This window comes from Oculina patagonica, chromosome 14 (assembly GCF_052425735.1).
Source record: "Oculina patagonica isolate OP01 chromosome 14, crgOcupat, whole genome shotgun sequence".
NCBI classification, from domain to species: domain Eukaryota; kingdom Metazoa; phylum Cnidaria; class Anthozoa; order Scleractinia; family Oculinidae; genus Oculina; species Oculina patagonica.
The window spans coordinates 17706217-17722009 of NC_135771.1; the positions used below are offsets into that span (position 1 = coordinate 17706217).

Sequence of the window (15793 nt, forward strand, 5' to 3'; positions counted from 1 at the left end):
GAATTTAAAACGGTTAATTTGATTGGCTGGATTTTAAATTTGTTTTTTTTTTTTTAATCTAGCCAATCATACCAGGTGTCCCCAGTCTCCCCAGGCCAAAGCGATATGCGGCTCTGGGGATAAGAATGGATTGGGACGAAAAATAAACGGGTGACTTCAGTTAAAGTGATTACTGGCGTGGAAAGTTCGTTCTGTAAACAAATACGAATCCAAACCCCTCCCTCCCCCCCCCCCCCCCCTTCCGTCCCCCTTCCGCAAAGAAGGAAATGAGAAGTGCATTGGTTCGAAGGCACACGCATGCCGGTTATTGCACAACTACGTAACTCGGTTTTAGCCCTTGCCAATTTTGTTCTCTTGTTCGCGCAGAGCCTGGGACGGGGCTGGCAAATGCGTCTTCTCAGTTGACGCCCTGCCAGGGTAAATTCCGACAAGCGACATGGCCCAAAAAGTAGCGACAGAACATCTCAATTCACGGGTACATAAACCGTCGAAGAGGCCAATACCTTTATTAGGACAAAGTGAACAACAACGAAAAGTTTATAACTTTTTGCTGAATGAATGTACAATCCGTTTTTCGAGAAAAGAAAAACTTCTGAGTGCATACGATAAATACTGTGTAACAACTCGAACACGACGCCTTTATTGACAGATAAACTAACCAATAACTGCTCAAATTCAACCAATTATTTTTAAGAATAGACCAAACACCGCGGTTTCTGGGGCCATTTTGACCTTGTAATTTCTTTGTAAAATCTAGAGGACTGACGGATTCAGACTGTAACATAACAAAATTTCATGCCCTTTTCCTTTTCGCAGGACATTTTTGCCCGAGGGCTGCAAATAACAGTCGGACATTGGCCGACCAAAATTTGCTCATGTCCGACGAAATCCCAAATGTGATCGGACATAATGTCCGGACAATTTTTTGATCGTAAATCATTTTACGGCAACCATGAATAATAATAAGTATTAAACAGAAGTGCAAAGAGATCTCAAGGAAAGTGATAGCTCAGTAATTTTAAGGAAATAAAATTCAACCTTTTGTTTTTGGTAATGTCCGACCACAATTTTGTTTTGTCTGAGCAAGATGGTGTCTTAGTAGGACATAATGTCCTTTCAAGTGAAAAAATTATTTGCAGCCCTGCATAACCAAAATTTCATGCAAACCCTTTCGCCGTCTGACCGATTTTTTTAGAAACAAGATGACGTACGGACGTGGTCCCAAACAAAAATGCAAGGCAAGACAAAACCAAAATATTGTCGGTTCACGGTTAACACGTTTTGTCGTGTTCAGTGACATATTTTTTAGCCACGTCAACGCCATTGCTATATTTTTACTACGAATCTTAAATTTTGAAAAGTGGCCCCCCTTACACCTTCAGTCAAAATGGCGCTGGAAACCGTGAAAGGGGCTATGTCGTTACAGTAAACGGTTGTTTTTTTTTGTCATCTTTTAATAATAATAATAATAAAAACATTTTGTCAGGAAAAGATAGAGAGAGACTATAAATTTATCACTGGTGGTTTAACGAGACTGTCAGAAACCCAAGCTTATCACCTCTAAACGATACAGGAAGCTGATCAGAAAAAAACGGTAAACTTTTAAAAAGCTGATTAAGCTAAAAACTACATGACTTCCTCGTGTCAAAAACGTGTGCCGATTAAAAATCTACGCGCCCTGGCCTGGCTCGGCTCAAGTGATTTTTCACCGCTTTTTTACTTAAAGTTTATTTGTTATACTTCAAGTTTTGTTTTGTTAGTTTAGTTGGCGGAAAATGCAATCGAGTCGTCGCGCAACGCTCCTGTCGCGTCACGGCCAAAATAACGACCGCCAAGTAATACCACAGATATTGCTGCTGTTGGGAATCTTCTTGTACCCTACGTGGAGGGGTCCTCTATTCCCTTTGCTTTACGCAAAAAAAGGTCCCTTTTCTGCGTGAAACAAAGGTAATATGAGAAGTCTATAGGTAGGCTAGGCGAAACATTCCTTCGTTGTGACTGAAAACTCCGTAAGCACCTAAAAAACCTACTATTAAAAAACTTTTTTTTTCATTAGCAGTTCTGTCTTTCAAAAACCTTATAAAAACTAAGATATTTTCACCAGCAGTTCTGCCTTTCAAAGTTATGATCATCTCCTACTCTTCTTAATCTTTCAAGAACGAAAAGCCATCCTTTTTCGGTTTTGTTTGATACATGTATTATTATGGTTAAGTGTGGTTGCTAACAAGTGCCTAATATCCTCCGCCGTATCTATACTGCTCAGTTCTCCCACCATGTGGTGCTTGCCCTCTCCCCACTCCCCCTGAATAATAGTCCTGCTCTTGGGGGTAAGAGTGTGCAGCATTTTGGCCACCGTAATATTGCCCATACTGCTGACCATATGCAGGCGCGGCTTGACCGTATCTACTGTCCCCACCACTAGGTGGTTGGCTATTAGAATAGTCAAATGAATGCCCGTCATTGCGACTGTAGCTCTCTTGTGGTCTGTAGGAAGGTCCATAATCATTGTACCTATTTGGAGGACCTGAATCATATGACCCATATGGCTCCCCTGGTCTTCCATGACCCTGAGCTCCATAGTCATTGTAACTCTTCTGAGGCCCAAGAATCATATGTACCATACGGCTCGCCTGGTCTTCCATATCCTCGAGGTGGTCCATAGTCATTATACGACCTAACTGGGGCCCTGTCGGTGCCTGGTGGAGGGCCTTGTAAGGACGCATTGTTTGATGCACCATAAGCCCCTCTTGCAGGATAGTTTCCTTGGAATCCTCCACGGTCACTGTGGCCTGGATGTTGACCTCGAGGACCACTTTGCCAAGACGTGGGTGGGCCTGGCTGGTCAGTACGGGGTCGCTTCATTACCGTTGATTGGCTCACTCCTGATCCTGATTCTTCCACCGGCTTTCTTTTCTTCTCGTTTTCTTTATACTCCTTTCCTTCACGTTGAAACTCAGCAACAAGACGCTCGGCGCTGGCTTTGTCTTCTTCAATGAACCACACATCATCAAAAACCTCACCGACTTCTGGTAGAACAAAATTTGCCTTCATTTCAAGGACTGCTGACTCTGGCACCACCTTGCCTTCCTCTTTCTCTCTCTTTTCAGTCCGCTCCTTCAACACCTCGTGTTTGTTTACAAGCACCGCAGCAATCCGTCGATATCCACGGAAGTTGTTCATCTTCCTCCTCCGTGCACTGAAATACACATTGGTCTGGTCAAGGATGTAGTTTCGATTCTTCCTCTCAGCAATTTTGAATATCTTGTTCAAGACATCAGTGGCTTGCTTGATAAGTGCATCCCAGCGCCCGTGATAGTTTCGCTTTCGCATCAGACCCATCACTTTCATCTTATCCATGATCATATTCGTTCCAAGAACACAGTACTTCTTCTCTGGATGGTCCCTGGCGTATTTCATAGCCCAAACGGTTTTACCAGCTCCGGGTAGACCCACCATCATGATAATCTCAGAGTCATTCCTCGACGCTGGCCCGACTGATCCCCGCTCTGAACACTGAGGTGGCAACCTCGAAATCAAGGTAAACCCTTGGAGAGGTGGAAAGTAGGGTTCCTGTTGCCCAAAGTTGATTGCAAGTCGCATGTTCTTCACCGTAACATGAGGGAAGAATGTCTGTCCATTTGACTCGGCACCAAGACGGAAAGCCACTCCAAGATATCTTCCATTTTTGGTAAAAAGGATAACCCTGGGATTAGCATCAAGGTCTATGCAACAACAAATTGTGTCATCAGTGGAGTATGGCTCGCCATAGTCAAAGAACTTGTTGTTTACAGAAACTTTTCCAGTGCCGCCATAACCATACGACAAGTTGTCTTCTCCAACCTACAAGATGTAAATAAATTGTTTTGTTGATGTCAGTAACGCTATTTATCACAGTTGCGTTGGCCACTTTTATGGCAATGATAATAGGTTAAATAACACTCATATACAAAAGGACACCTCCAAATTAGCAGTTTCACTATAAGTATTACTGGTACTGAGAACATTACATGAATTAATACACTGTAATTCATCTCCACTTCAAGACTACTGCATAGGTAGATGGATTACCAGGCCCCAATATTATGGGAGGCGTGGTGGCCTAATGGTTGTGCGCCGGCTCCGGTGGCGTTCCGTTTGCCCCCGGCCGGGGTCTTTTTTTTTTTTTTGGAATTTTTTTTCCTCTCCCCCCCAGTTATTGCAGGGGGGGGGGGCCGGGGGGGGAGGGGGGGGGGCCGGCCCGGGCTCCCCAATATTTCAAAAGGTGGGTCACGCCTTCCAATGGATACTGGTAGGTGTTCACAAAACAAACTACACTATCCTCTGGATAGTGATTTATCTGGTGCATAGCATTATCCATCCATTGGTCAACCAGGGCCAGGCTTTTAAACTAAACCTTCCCTTGCATTTTGCAACTAGGAGTATTGCTCCTTTCCAGGATAACCCAGCATTTTTACAGGGTTCATACCCTTTCTCACAAAGAATTTTCCAGGACTTTTCTAGGACTCAGATTGATTTTTCCATGACTCCAAAATTCTCATTAACCCTTTCACTCCCAAGATCTCAATTATTAATTCTCCTTACATTGTCTGCACATTTCTTATAATGTTAGTTCTGAGAATTTAGTTGTTGCTAGAGTTAAACAGATTTCCACTTATGTCCAGGATTGAACGCAGGTATTGTTTAATGAGTACTTCATGTTTGACTGTGTTATTTGACATTTCCATAATTATTACTTCATATTTGACAAAATTTGGTGTGTTTTGGTGAATTTGTATTAATAAGGACACTTTGTGATGCCTGTCATGAGGAACGTGCATCTCATTAGCGTTCAATCCTGGACATATCTGCAGATTTCTTGAACATTCCAGGAGGGGTAGTCTTTTTCCAGGACGTTCCAGTCCTGGAAAGTGCCAAAATTAAATTCCAGGACTTTCCAGGTTTTCCAGGACCCATACGAACCCTGTTTTTTGAGGTTCCCCCAGCAATTCTCTAGTACTCAAGTACCATATATACTCCTGAGAGGAGAGAGGCACTGTGAGTTTACATGTTAACACAATGACCCTAGCAAGAACTTGAGCCTGACCCTCTTCACCTGGGCCGGGTTGTTCAAAGCACGATTAAGCTAATCCAGGATTAGTGTGAAGTTTGATTTCAGTTTTTTAACTTCTCATTGAGGTTTTCTTTTTATATTTTCTGTCCTCCATTTTTGAAAAAACACTTTTATCCACAAGAAATTGAACCCTCGATAAACTTTTAATCCTGGGTTAGTGTTAATCGGCTTTCGAACAACCCGGCCCTGAAGTCTAAGCGATAACCAATGTGCTTCCCTGAGTGTAACAAGTGATGTTCTAGTGCTTTCAATAAGATGGCCACCCTTGTGTGGCACATGTCGGAGAGCAACATTAGAAGCCAAAAACATCTCACTTTAGGGAGAGGCAAGTATTTCAGCCAACGACTTTCATTAGAATAGCCGTTGGAGCTCTAGCAAGGGCCAGATTGAATTTTAAGACCTGAATATTGAAATAAATGACAGTAGTGTAGGAGCTCTCGTAAGCTTGTAATTCTACTGGTTCCTACTGTAGCAGTTGCTATTGTCTTTGGGGCTAGGGGATTGTTCCTGTTGTTTGTTCTGTTGTTCTCTCGAAGGGTAGCGAGCCATTCATGTGAGACTTTGCAAGAGCTGCTACACGACCCATACAAGTCATGTAAATGCTGGTTTTCCAATTTTTTCCTACATGTAGTAACAATTTTAGGAAATTTTTGTAATACATGTATGTACTTGTAGGACTCCAAGGACCCAAGTTATAGGCTTATTATTTTCTTACCTGTAGGTTTGCTCTGTCCACAGACCAGCCTACTCTCACAACATGAGGATTCGTTTCTGTTTCTGGCATTGTTACTGGTAATTTTTCAAGTACACGAACTTCAAAGCACACCTGCAAATAACAGGAGTATGTTAGGGTTTCACATTGCTGCAAAAGTACAATGTATCCAACAATATTATTGGCAGCTGAAAGTCACTTAGCTGCAGAAAACAAGTATCTAGGGTTGTCAAAAGTTGCTTGCAACTGGCCAAAATCACCATCTACATCAGTGTAGTTTATTATTCTTGGCTACTCTACTGGGATATTCTTCTGATTCTTTAGAAATTATTATAGATTATTTTTTTGTTTTTTTTTTTTTTTTTTTTTTTTTTTTTTTTTTTATTAGACGACAAAAAAGCCACCTAATCCAACAATAAAGCCACCCTGTGTACTTCAAAACTTTGCCAAAGTGACAACCCAGATGTGTATCTCTCTTTGTGGATAGTGGGGAATGCATGGATGGTCAGGCATTTGACCGTCGACAAAATGTGTCATAAACTATAAAAAAATGCTTGCGAGCTCAAGCGCGTGAAGTTAGTATTTGGTTACATTAGTAGTTTCAACATATCTTTTCCTATTAAAATTGGCTAATAGGGCATAATGTCCGTTTAGACATACAGTTAACCCTAGATGTGCCACAGGCTGATCTAATCGGCCTCGCATTTAACACCTAGATGTGCCGAGGCTGATGTTATCGGCCCATTACTGTAATGAGCAATTTGATTGGTTACTAAGTCACAGGAAACACATTGGGCCAATAGGAATTGCTGTACTATCAATCGTTAGTTAACTTTAAAAACCCTTTGTAATTTAAGTCGTGAAGCCGACAGTCACCCGAGTTTGAGCGACTGCATTTGCAAAGATAAAATGGCGGCCATTTCGTTATGTTTTTCTTCTCCTGAAATGTTACGCATCCTCAGAACAAAACCAGACAAGAAAATCGTGGAAATGGGATCTTCAGGACCTCAACATTAATCGATACAGCTGATAAGTTTCCTTCGGCATGGTGGTATGTACAGAACAAAATCTACTTTCGATTGTACTGCGATGTGGAGCAACTTCACTCGCCTGTGGATCGCGAGTGTAGCAAAAAAGTTAGATTTACCACTATATATTTTGGTTCCAACTTCCCATCGCTTTTTTTTGGATTATGGAAAGAAGTAAGAGTGTTTTTTTTGGGGGGGTATGTCACTTTGGATGGCTTGGACCAAAACATGAAGGAAGAATTAAACAGTGAGTAGTAGTGTGAGGTAGTGTGGGATAATGTGAGAACATGATTTGCTCAGGCATTTGCAGACCACCCCCTCCAAAAAAGCTGGCGCATCTAGTAGGGTTAATTAGAAAACCCAACTCGCAATGACATTTTAGTCCCAACCGGTAAGGAATTTGACCTCACATAGTGGGGGAATTAGTGGGGAATTTGATCACACATTTTGAAGAAAGTCAAATGCCTGGGGGTTTGCCTAGCGAGGGGGGGGGGGGGGTATGATCTCGCTTGGAATTGACTGATACATATTATAAATTGATGACAATGCAAATCGCCTGCCATATCACTTCAAATAGAATCAATTCAAATTTTTATCAAATGTAATCAAACTCAATGACAGTCAATCAAAGTTATAGGAATGATGAAATTTGATTTTATTTGGCCATAAACCAAAATCAAACACAAAACTTCTTTGTAAGTGCCATTTTAGAACAAATTGAATGAAATCAAATTTGGTTTGATTTGCATTTAATTTGTGTGAGTTTGTTTTTGTTCAATGACCGCACTAGATCTAATTTAATCGAACAATAGCCGATTCCCTCTATAGCGCGCGCCTGCAGGGAATCACGGTAGTTGTATCATCAAACCATGCGCGAGACTCAGCAGCGTGCATCGTCGCTGAGTTTCGCGCATGGTTTGATGAATACAACTACCGTGATTCCCTGCAGGCGCGCGCTATAGAGGGAATCGGCTATTGGGAAGGGGATGAATAGGTTCGCAGATTGACGGATTTAGCCTTTTAACTGAGCACACGGATTGTGGATTTATGCAAAATATTGAGCAGATTTGCGGATTTCGAAAATACAGGGGATTGCGGATTAGCTGAGAATTTTGGAGCGGATTTCGGACTCTGCATGTCAGGAAGTTCGGATTGTGGATACTAAACGATTTCGCGGGATCACTTTGGTTGGTCTTCGTCGGTATGTTGGCGGAATTGTCACAAAAACAAGCAACGAAAAGAAACTTCTTGAAATTATTTTAATCAAAAAAATGTTTCATGTGATATGCTTGGCAATCCATGGCAATATTATGAATGATTGATTACTGATAAATGAAAAATTACAAAAGTGTTAGTATATTGATTAATTAACATCGATTTACAAATTTTACATCGATTAATTGATATCGATTATTATCGATGAATATCGATTTCCATCGATTAATATATATCAATCGATTAACATGTCATCTCGTCTACAAACGTGTTTATAAAGTGTTTTACCTTGCCTGATCGAACACCGTAAGTCGCCCTTGCTCCAGCCCACATATATTCAAAGCCATCCTTATGCAAACTCGATCCTGTTACGCCATCAGGCTCAATGACAAAGTTCAGATCGCTGTTGTAATCGTCCAAAACAATACGAGGAGATTGAGCACCATATGAACTTGGCCCTGTTGGATCGCTACTGTAGCCAGCGTATTGTCCCGGATACTGACTGTATGGCCCGTGTTGGCCGTAGTTTTGATTGTAGTGTTGTTGATACATTGTAAACAAACGCTGAAACGTAGAAAAGCTGTGTTTTACAAAACCTCTCGTGCGAAATCCAATATGGCGGCGACGCTGCGTGTGTTCCCATGAAGCATTGAGAGCATTGACCAATAAAAACGCGGAATTTTTGAAATGTGACAACAAACGGCAACGAAATCGATCAAAAATCGGTTGGCAGTCACGATAAGAAATTCGAGCAGTTTTTGAGCATTTTTCTAGCCGTTTCTAAAACATGAGTGAGTTCTCTACGCCCGTTACCCAAAGAAGTGGGAGTCGTTTATGTGAAGATAGCGCAATGTCGCCGTTTCATGCATCGCCATTTATGATTCCCCCGTCTCCATTTATGACAAGACTTGGATATGGAACTGGAGTTTCCGTTTATAGATTCAAACGAGAGACAAACGAAAATGATATGAGATCTCCTTGGGCCGTCAAAAAGGTCAACAAGAAGGCAAGATCTGGAATAAGCGAACGACTAGCTTTGGAGGCTAGTATTTTAAAACAATTACAACATCCAAACATTGTTGGTTTTCGCGCCATTTCTGGAAGTGTCGACGGCGAACTTTGCCTTGCGATGGAAGATTGTGAAAAAGCTCTGGAAACTCTCATCGAAGAAAAAGCTTTTCTTGAGGAGGAATTTACCTACGAAGAAGTCTTAAAAGTTGCCTGGGATATTGCGAACGCTTTGAGTTACATTCACAACGAGAAAAAGCTACTACATGGCGATTTAAAGAGTGGGAATGTTTTGATAAGAGGCAACTTTGACGCCGTGAAATTGTGCGATTTTGGCGTAGCAATCAGGCTGAAAGATGACCTCAGCGGTTTGAAAAATCCCAAAGATAGATACATTGGCACAGAACCATGGAAGTGTAAAGAAGCTTTGAACAGTGGTGTTATTACCGATAAAGCCGATATCTTCGCTTATGGGCTTCTGATTTGGGAGATGCTCGCTTTGAATGTGCCACACGTGGATTTGCTAGCAGGTAGAGATTCCATCAATTTCCTTTCAATTTTGGTTATGAATTTGTTTGAAACCTTTTGGTGAATCGAGTGAATGAAATCTCCATTGCCAGCCTTGTGTGGGGGGGGGGGGGGGGACCAGGGGGTCTGAACCTCCCGCCTCCCGTACCTTTTACTCCCGCTTCCCGTACCTTCTACTCCTGCCTCCCGCCCCTTTCGTAGCTGTTCTCTCCTGTTTGTTCCATGTCTATTGCGAAATATAATGAAATGTTACGAAATTTCACTCATTTTCTCCCGGTTCCCGCCACCTTAAGAATCCCGCTTCCCGCCCTTTCTCCTCCCGCTTCCTGCCCCTTTTCTCCTGGGCTCCCTCCCCCCTGTCCCCCTCCACAGCCTTAACACCCAGTTGACCATGCCCTCCTCAACCCCTCCTCCTACCCCAAACCTCACATACTCACCCCCACCCCCTCCTAGAGCTGGAAAGGCTTTTTTCGTATGATCAATGAAATGTTTGGGAGGACACGATTTTGTCGAAACCTTTTATTTGAACAAAGCATAGTTCTATATTCAGAGCTGCTATAAACTCCCCCATATTTTCTGGAAGTCATCTGTGGAGGGGGACTGGGGAAAAGAGCAGACGTAGGAGAAAAGGGGTGGGATGTGGAATTCCATAAGTGGGAGGAACCGGGAGAAAACGAGGAAACTTCTGCAATGATTTGCCATATCTTGCAATAGATACCGTAAAATTCTGGTTATCGGTTATAAGCCCCCCCCCCCCCCCGCTTATAAGCCCACAACTGAAAAATACATCCGATTATAAGCCCCCCTCTACCAGATGACAGTACTGAACATGGCTAAATGTTGCTTTATTATGTGTTTTCGTATTTCCATCAACACTCCTGTAGCTCGTTTCGAAACGTTTTTTTTCATTCCGCTTATAAGACCTCCCGGATATAAGCCCCTCGGCTTATAAGCCCACCCAAAACCCCTTACGAAGGTGTATAAGCCCAGGGCTTATAACCGGAATTCTTTGGGACAAACAATGAGGAGGGAACCACTATGGAAAAGAAGGGAGGGGGTGCAGAAGAAAAAGGTACAGGAAATGGGAGGTTCTGACACCCCTGTCCCCCACCACTCACCTAGCTCAGACAAAATCTTTCAGTGGAAGTCTCCCAAATACCGTATTTACTCAAATATGTGCCGTGCAGTGCTTATTAAATTTTTGGCACCTCAAGTGCAGCGCTTATTCGAGGGTAGTGCTTTGGTGAATTTTGTATGTCTAATACCGGTAATCAAATTGAGGGGAGGGAGGGACACCCTTTTCTGGGCATTAAAAAGGCGAAACTAATGTAATCTTCCTGTTTTTTTTTTTTTTTTTTTTTTTTTTTTACGAGGGGGAAGGGGTCTGCAGTTAGTCCAACTGTTATTTATCAATATCCAGTTCTGTTTCCCCATGCTCCTGCACTGTTTTTTCGATTTGTTGTTTCATTTTTTTTTTATTCTTGTCACATTTTAAAATGAAATTAAGCATGGTTTGTTCAATCTTAAAGCCCGGGCCAAACAAGGATGAGAGTTCCATTTCCTTGCTCTCATTTGGCCTGAAATTTCCATGCGTTCTCATTGACTTTGAACATGTTCAAATTTTTTATGAGTTGATGAGAGTTTGATTGTTCTCGTATAGCCCGAGTTGATGATAGTGGATGAGATTTGACGAAAACTCTCATAAGAGTCAACTTTCATCAACTCTCATGCTCGTTTGGCCCGGGCTTAGGCAACTAAGCAGGGTTTGTATGGGTCCTGGAAAACCTGGAAAGTCCTGGGATTTCATTTTGACACTTTCAGGACTGGAAAGTCCTGGAAAAAGACTATCGGTCCTGGAAAGTTCTGGAAATCTGTTAAACTCAAGGAACACCAGAATTTTCAGAACTTACATTTATAAGAAATGTATGGCAGACAGTAAGGAGAAATAATGTTGAGGTCTTGGGAGTGAAAAGGTTATAATTGGAAAGTTTGGAGTCCTGGAAAAGTCCTGGAAAATTATTTGTGAAAAAGGGTACGAACCCTGCTTAAACTTTTACCTCGCCAGAGCTTACTCCGGATTCCATACCTATATGAGTCCTATGTGACTAGGACTGAGTCCACACCACCACCAGCATGAATTCCCCAATACCCCTTTATTCACCTGGGTTGAGAGAGGCACTGTGAAAGTAATGTATTTTGCTCAAGAACAGATACAGTGACACCATCCAGAGCTCTAACCCAGATCACTTGATCCAGAGCCTAGCACGCTCACCATTAGGTTAAGGTACACCACCCTCTTACTAACCAAAGTAATAAACATATTTCATTGAAGTGAGAAAAATAAATAAAGCATTCGGGTCCCGTCTCTTTCCAGCTAGTGACGATGAGGGTGACACAGGAATGACCAGTGAGGATGAAGAAGACGCCGGCGCTTGTGATACCGAGGAATATTTAGCCGCCTTGGGAACACGGCCACCTTTACCTGCAAAGTATCAGAGTGCTGATTGGATGACGAGCCCAGTGATTCAGTTGTTTTGTTGTTGTACCTCTGAAGATCCCAAAGAAAGACCCAGTGCTAAGGACATTGTTGCTGCACTGAAGCCTGAGGTTATGGCTAAAAATGTCCAGATTTAAGTGTGAAATGGCAAGGATGTGAAATGTCACCACACAACAATATTTTGATACTGTAATCATTTGCCTGAACAATTACTGATACAGTAAATGCAGCCAGCCATTTGCATTGTTAACCTAATTTTAGCTATAGAAAATGTCCATGTGGGATTGTTCGAATTCGGACTATCACTTACATGTAGTTTCAGCTCACAGTAGACTACCCTATTTTTTCCCATCCCTAGCATGAAGCAAAAAAACTAAATGATCTTCCACCGAGCATGAAGCAAAAAAAATTAATGATCACGCAAAAAATGGGGGCAAGGGGTGGCCCAAAAAAAAAAGAAATTGTGCATTGCCCCGCCTCATCCCCCCTTTTTTTGCAATCATTTGTTTTTTCACTTCATGCTTGACAGACTCTGTGAAAAAATCAGGAGTGCTTGTAGTCTAAACCCGCAGGAAATTAGGCTACTAGAAATTTACTAATATAAGGTACCCCCAGTATTACCTAAAGGTGCGGAAACATTTAAATATACACTAGCATAAGGAAACATTTTATTTTAAATGTATGATATTTCACCCCCCCCCCCCCCAAAAAAAAAAAAAATCCATTCTGATGAGATAGCTCAAAAGGGATCCGTATACACCCTGTTGTGTCTCTGATTCGTTGTTGCTAAGGTTTCATTTTTTCGCAGCATGCAAAGCCTGGACAGAGACAAGTGGTATAACAACATAAAGAAAAGATCAGTTTTTCCTTGTGTTGCTATGGTTACATATGTTCCAGCTATGTTATGTTTGAAATCACACTCTGTTAACATAAATCTTGGACAGCAGTTGCCTTTGCATTTGTGTGACCTTGTCATTATGTCGCTTGTGAATCAGGCTTTAGTTAACAACAAATCTAAGAGACTGCAGATCTCTTTAAAGGATCATCTGCGTGAAGTTTTTCGGGTTAAATCTCAGAAAATTATGCCAAATTAGGTAAGGATTTGCAAACAGCTACAGACTGAAGCACTAATACATGTAGCTAAGCACAAAGTTTTCTTGCATAGAGTTATGTTCAAGTTGTCAGATGATATTGCCAGATTGAGCAATTTATTTAAAATTATTGCATTGTCTGCATTACTTGCCAGTGAGAGCTAACTTGTAAAGTAGAAATAGAAGAATATTGCATTGTAAATATTATTGATAAACTTAATTATCATATAGCGGTAACCAGCATTGCGAGAAAACATAATAATAATAAAACACACAGTAATTAAGAACACAAAACAGCCTCAATGCTTAGACCTTGTCAGATGTTATGTCATTCTGGTCCCCAGAGGCCACAATAGCTGACCAGAAGGGTCGCAGCCTCTTGGACGAGAATGATGTGATGTGAAAAACTGGTAAAATGTAGTTTTATTTACCCACGTACCAGGAAAGAGTTCTCAAAAGCTTATTACATAGTGTACATGCATTTTGGGATGAAATTGGTATTTGCGTGTTGGTTTTTGTAAAAGAAGGAAAACTGGGTACCCCCAGGGAAAGAGTGACCATATTCAGCTTGTCAGCTTCACCCATAGTTGCTTGTTGTAAGCTTCACCCTGGTTTGTTGCAGTTGGCTTTTTTTTTTTCACTTTGCTTGCAGTTAGCTTTTACTCCAGTTTGCTTGCGGTTAGCTTTTTATTGTTGAGTCACATACAGCAATATACTATTACCATTCCACCAGAGAATGGGGGGGGGGGGGAGGGAAGGTGGTCGACCCCGGAGAAATACCCTCAGAACAAGGTCAAGAACCAACGACAAACTCAACCCAAACGATGTTGGCTCCAGGATTTTATTTCTACAACCTGTAATAAGCGCTATCCTGGCGTATCCAATCGAACACCAATCGTTCGATTTGGTTTGGTAATCGAACAAAATCGAACATCTATTTTGCTGTGAATTCGATTTTCGAACCAATCGAATTCAATCCGATTCGATTTTGTTCGGAGTCTGTCTCTTGCAAATTGATAAGTAAATCACGCAGGACTAATCCGGGGAACGGTGCACCGTACAGAATGTCGACGTTCGACTGAGTACGATTGTCCGTGTCGACTGTTCGGTAATCGAACGTTCGATATTGTTCTATTGACCAAATTTTAGTGTGAGTTCGATTATGTTCGATTACCGAACGCAATCGAACGATTGGTGTGAACTAGTAGTAGAAGTAGGCATCTGTCAATCCCGGAGGATTATTGAATTGTGCCTTGGATGTTCTAGGTACAGCGCCCGGTTGTGGCTGTGAATTCCGATGCGGGAGTGCCAGTCCCTGCTGCAGTGGGCGCAGATGAAGGCTGAGGCAGGTCTCTCCGCTGGTGGCTGAGACTTCCTGTGGGATGGTTTCTCCCCAGACCGTCGCATCAGGTCGACTTTGAACTGCGCGAGCCCCTTTTGCACTCCACACTTCCCTGTCTGCTGCGACTGTCTCCCAGGTGTTGGTGTTGCATGTTGATGCCAAGAGCTACGTTTACAAGCGTCTTTGTTAAAACGCAGCTGGGGTCTTGCTGTTGCCGTGTTCCCAGCTGCCAGCTTTCCATATAGAAGATCCTTGGGGAAGCGGCCATCCTTCATGCGAGTGACGTGTCCCAACCAACGCATCTGTCTCTGGCGTCTCTGCTTCAGGAGGGTAAACATGAAGCGACCCTTGCTCTCTCAGGCACTGTGCTGTTGGCTACATGGTCTCCCCATGAGATGCCCAGGATGTGCCTTAGGCAATGCATATGAAATGCGTTAAGTCTTGTTTTCTTGCGGGAGCGCAGGGACCAGGATTCGCTTCCATAGAGAAGCGTGCTACACACGCCATATAAACCTGAGCTTTGGTGTGCTCTGTCAACTTAACTTGGTGTTTTCCCAGACTCGTTTTGTCAGCCTGGACAGTGTTGTTGCAGCCTTTCCAATGCGTCTGTTGAGTTCGGCCTCCAAGACAGGTTGTCGGCTCGTGTGAACTTGTCATCCCTGAAAAGCATTACCTTTTTGTTTGTCTTTGAATAGGTAGTTAGTTTAGTTTGGGTCATTTTTCTTGTATTTAGCAATTATTCGCCGAAGTGGAGGTAAACATCCACCACGTTCACTGATACTGAGGTGAATAATATTGTTTTTAATAGTAATATACCACACAAGTTGAATCATTAGCGGACCAAGTTTGTTTCTCTTTTGCTGCCCCGCAGACGTGAATAGTACTTTGCTAATCACCTCCGAGTAAACCAATCAGCGCGTGCGTAAGGCGCTATTCACTTGTGTGGTATATACTAAATCATAATGTTCTTTATAATTCTTATATTTTAATCTGATCATGAGTGGGAACTACCAAGTAAAGTCATATATTCTATCTCGTCGTCGTTTGGCAGCCGTTCGTCTCGGAAGACGATGGTGTAGCGCTATGTCGAAGCAGAGCATCGTTTCGAGTGGCTATAGAGTCCCACTCTGGAGTGGCAGTCTGTTGCAAATAACGCAGACAAAGGAGGATGGTGCTGCAATTGAGGCTGCCGTGGTCTTCCTTCTGGTTTTCTTCAAGGCCCGCTGGTCACTTCTGGTATTCTCAGCCCTCCCGACTCCTGA

The 15793-nt window shown here is 42.4% G+C and overlaps 2 protein-coding genes across 2 annotated transcripts; one reads left to right on the forward strand and one right to left on the reverse strand.

The window, feature by feature from the left end:
* Window positions 1–1371: 1371 nt before the first annotated feature.
* Window positions 1372–8717, reverse strand: LOC144638621 (heterogeneous nuclear ribonucleoprotein U-like protein 1). Its single transcript, XM_078497821.1, is given in 4 exon segments — window positions 1372–2603; window positions 2605–3840; window positions 5826–5936; window positions 8354–8717. Coding segments are annotated over 4 exon segments (1983 nt in total). The 5' UTR covers window positions 8618–8717; the 3' UTR covers window positions 1372–2231.
* Window positions 8718–8734: 17 nt separating this feature from the next.
* On the forward strand, window positions 8735–13483 carry LOC144638646 (lymphokine-activated killer T-cell-originated protein kinase-like). Its single transcript, XM_078497862.1, has 2 exons — window positions 8735–9603; window positions 11976–13483. Exons 1-2 carry the CDS (start codon window positions 8853–8855, stop codon window positions 12233–12235), a joined length of 1011 nt encoding a protein of 336 aa, XP_078353988.1. The 5' UTR covers window positions 8735–8852; the 3' UTR covers window positions 12236–13483.
* The last annotated feature ends 2310 nt before the right edge of the window (window positions 13484–15793 follow it).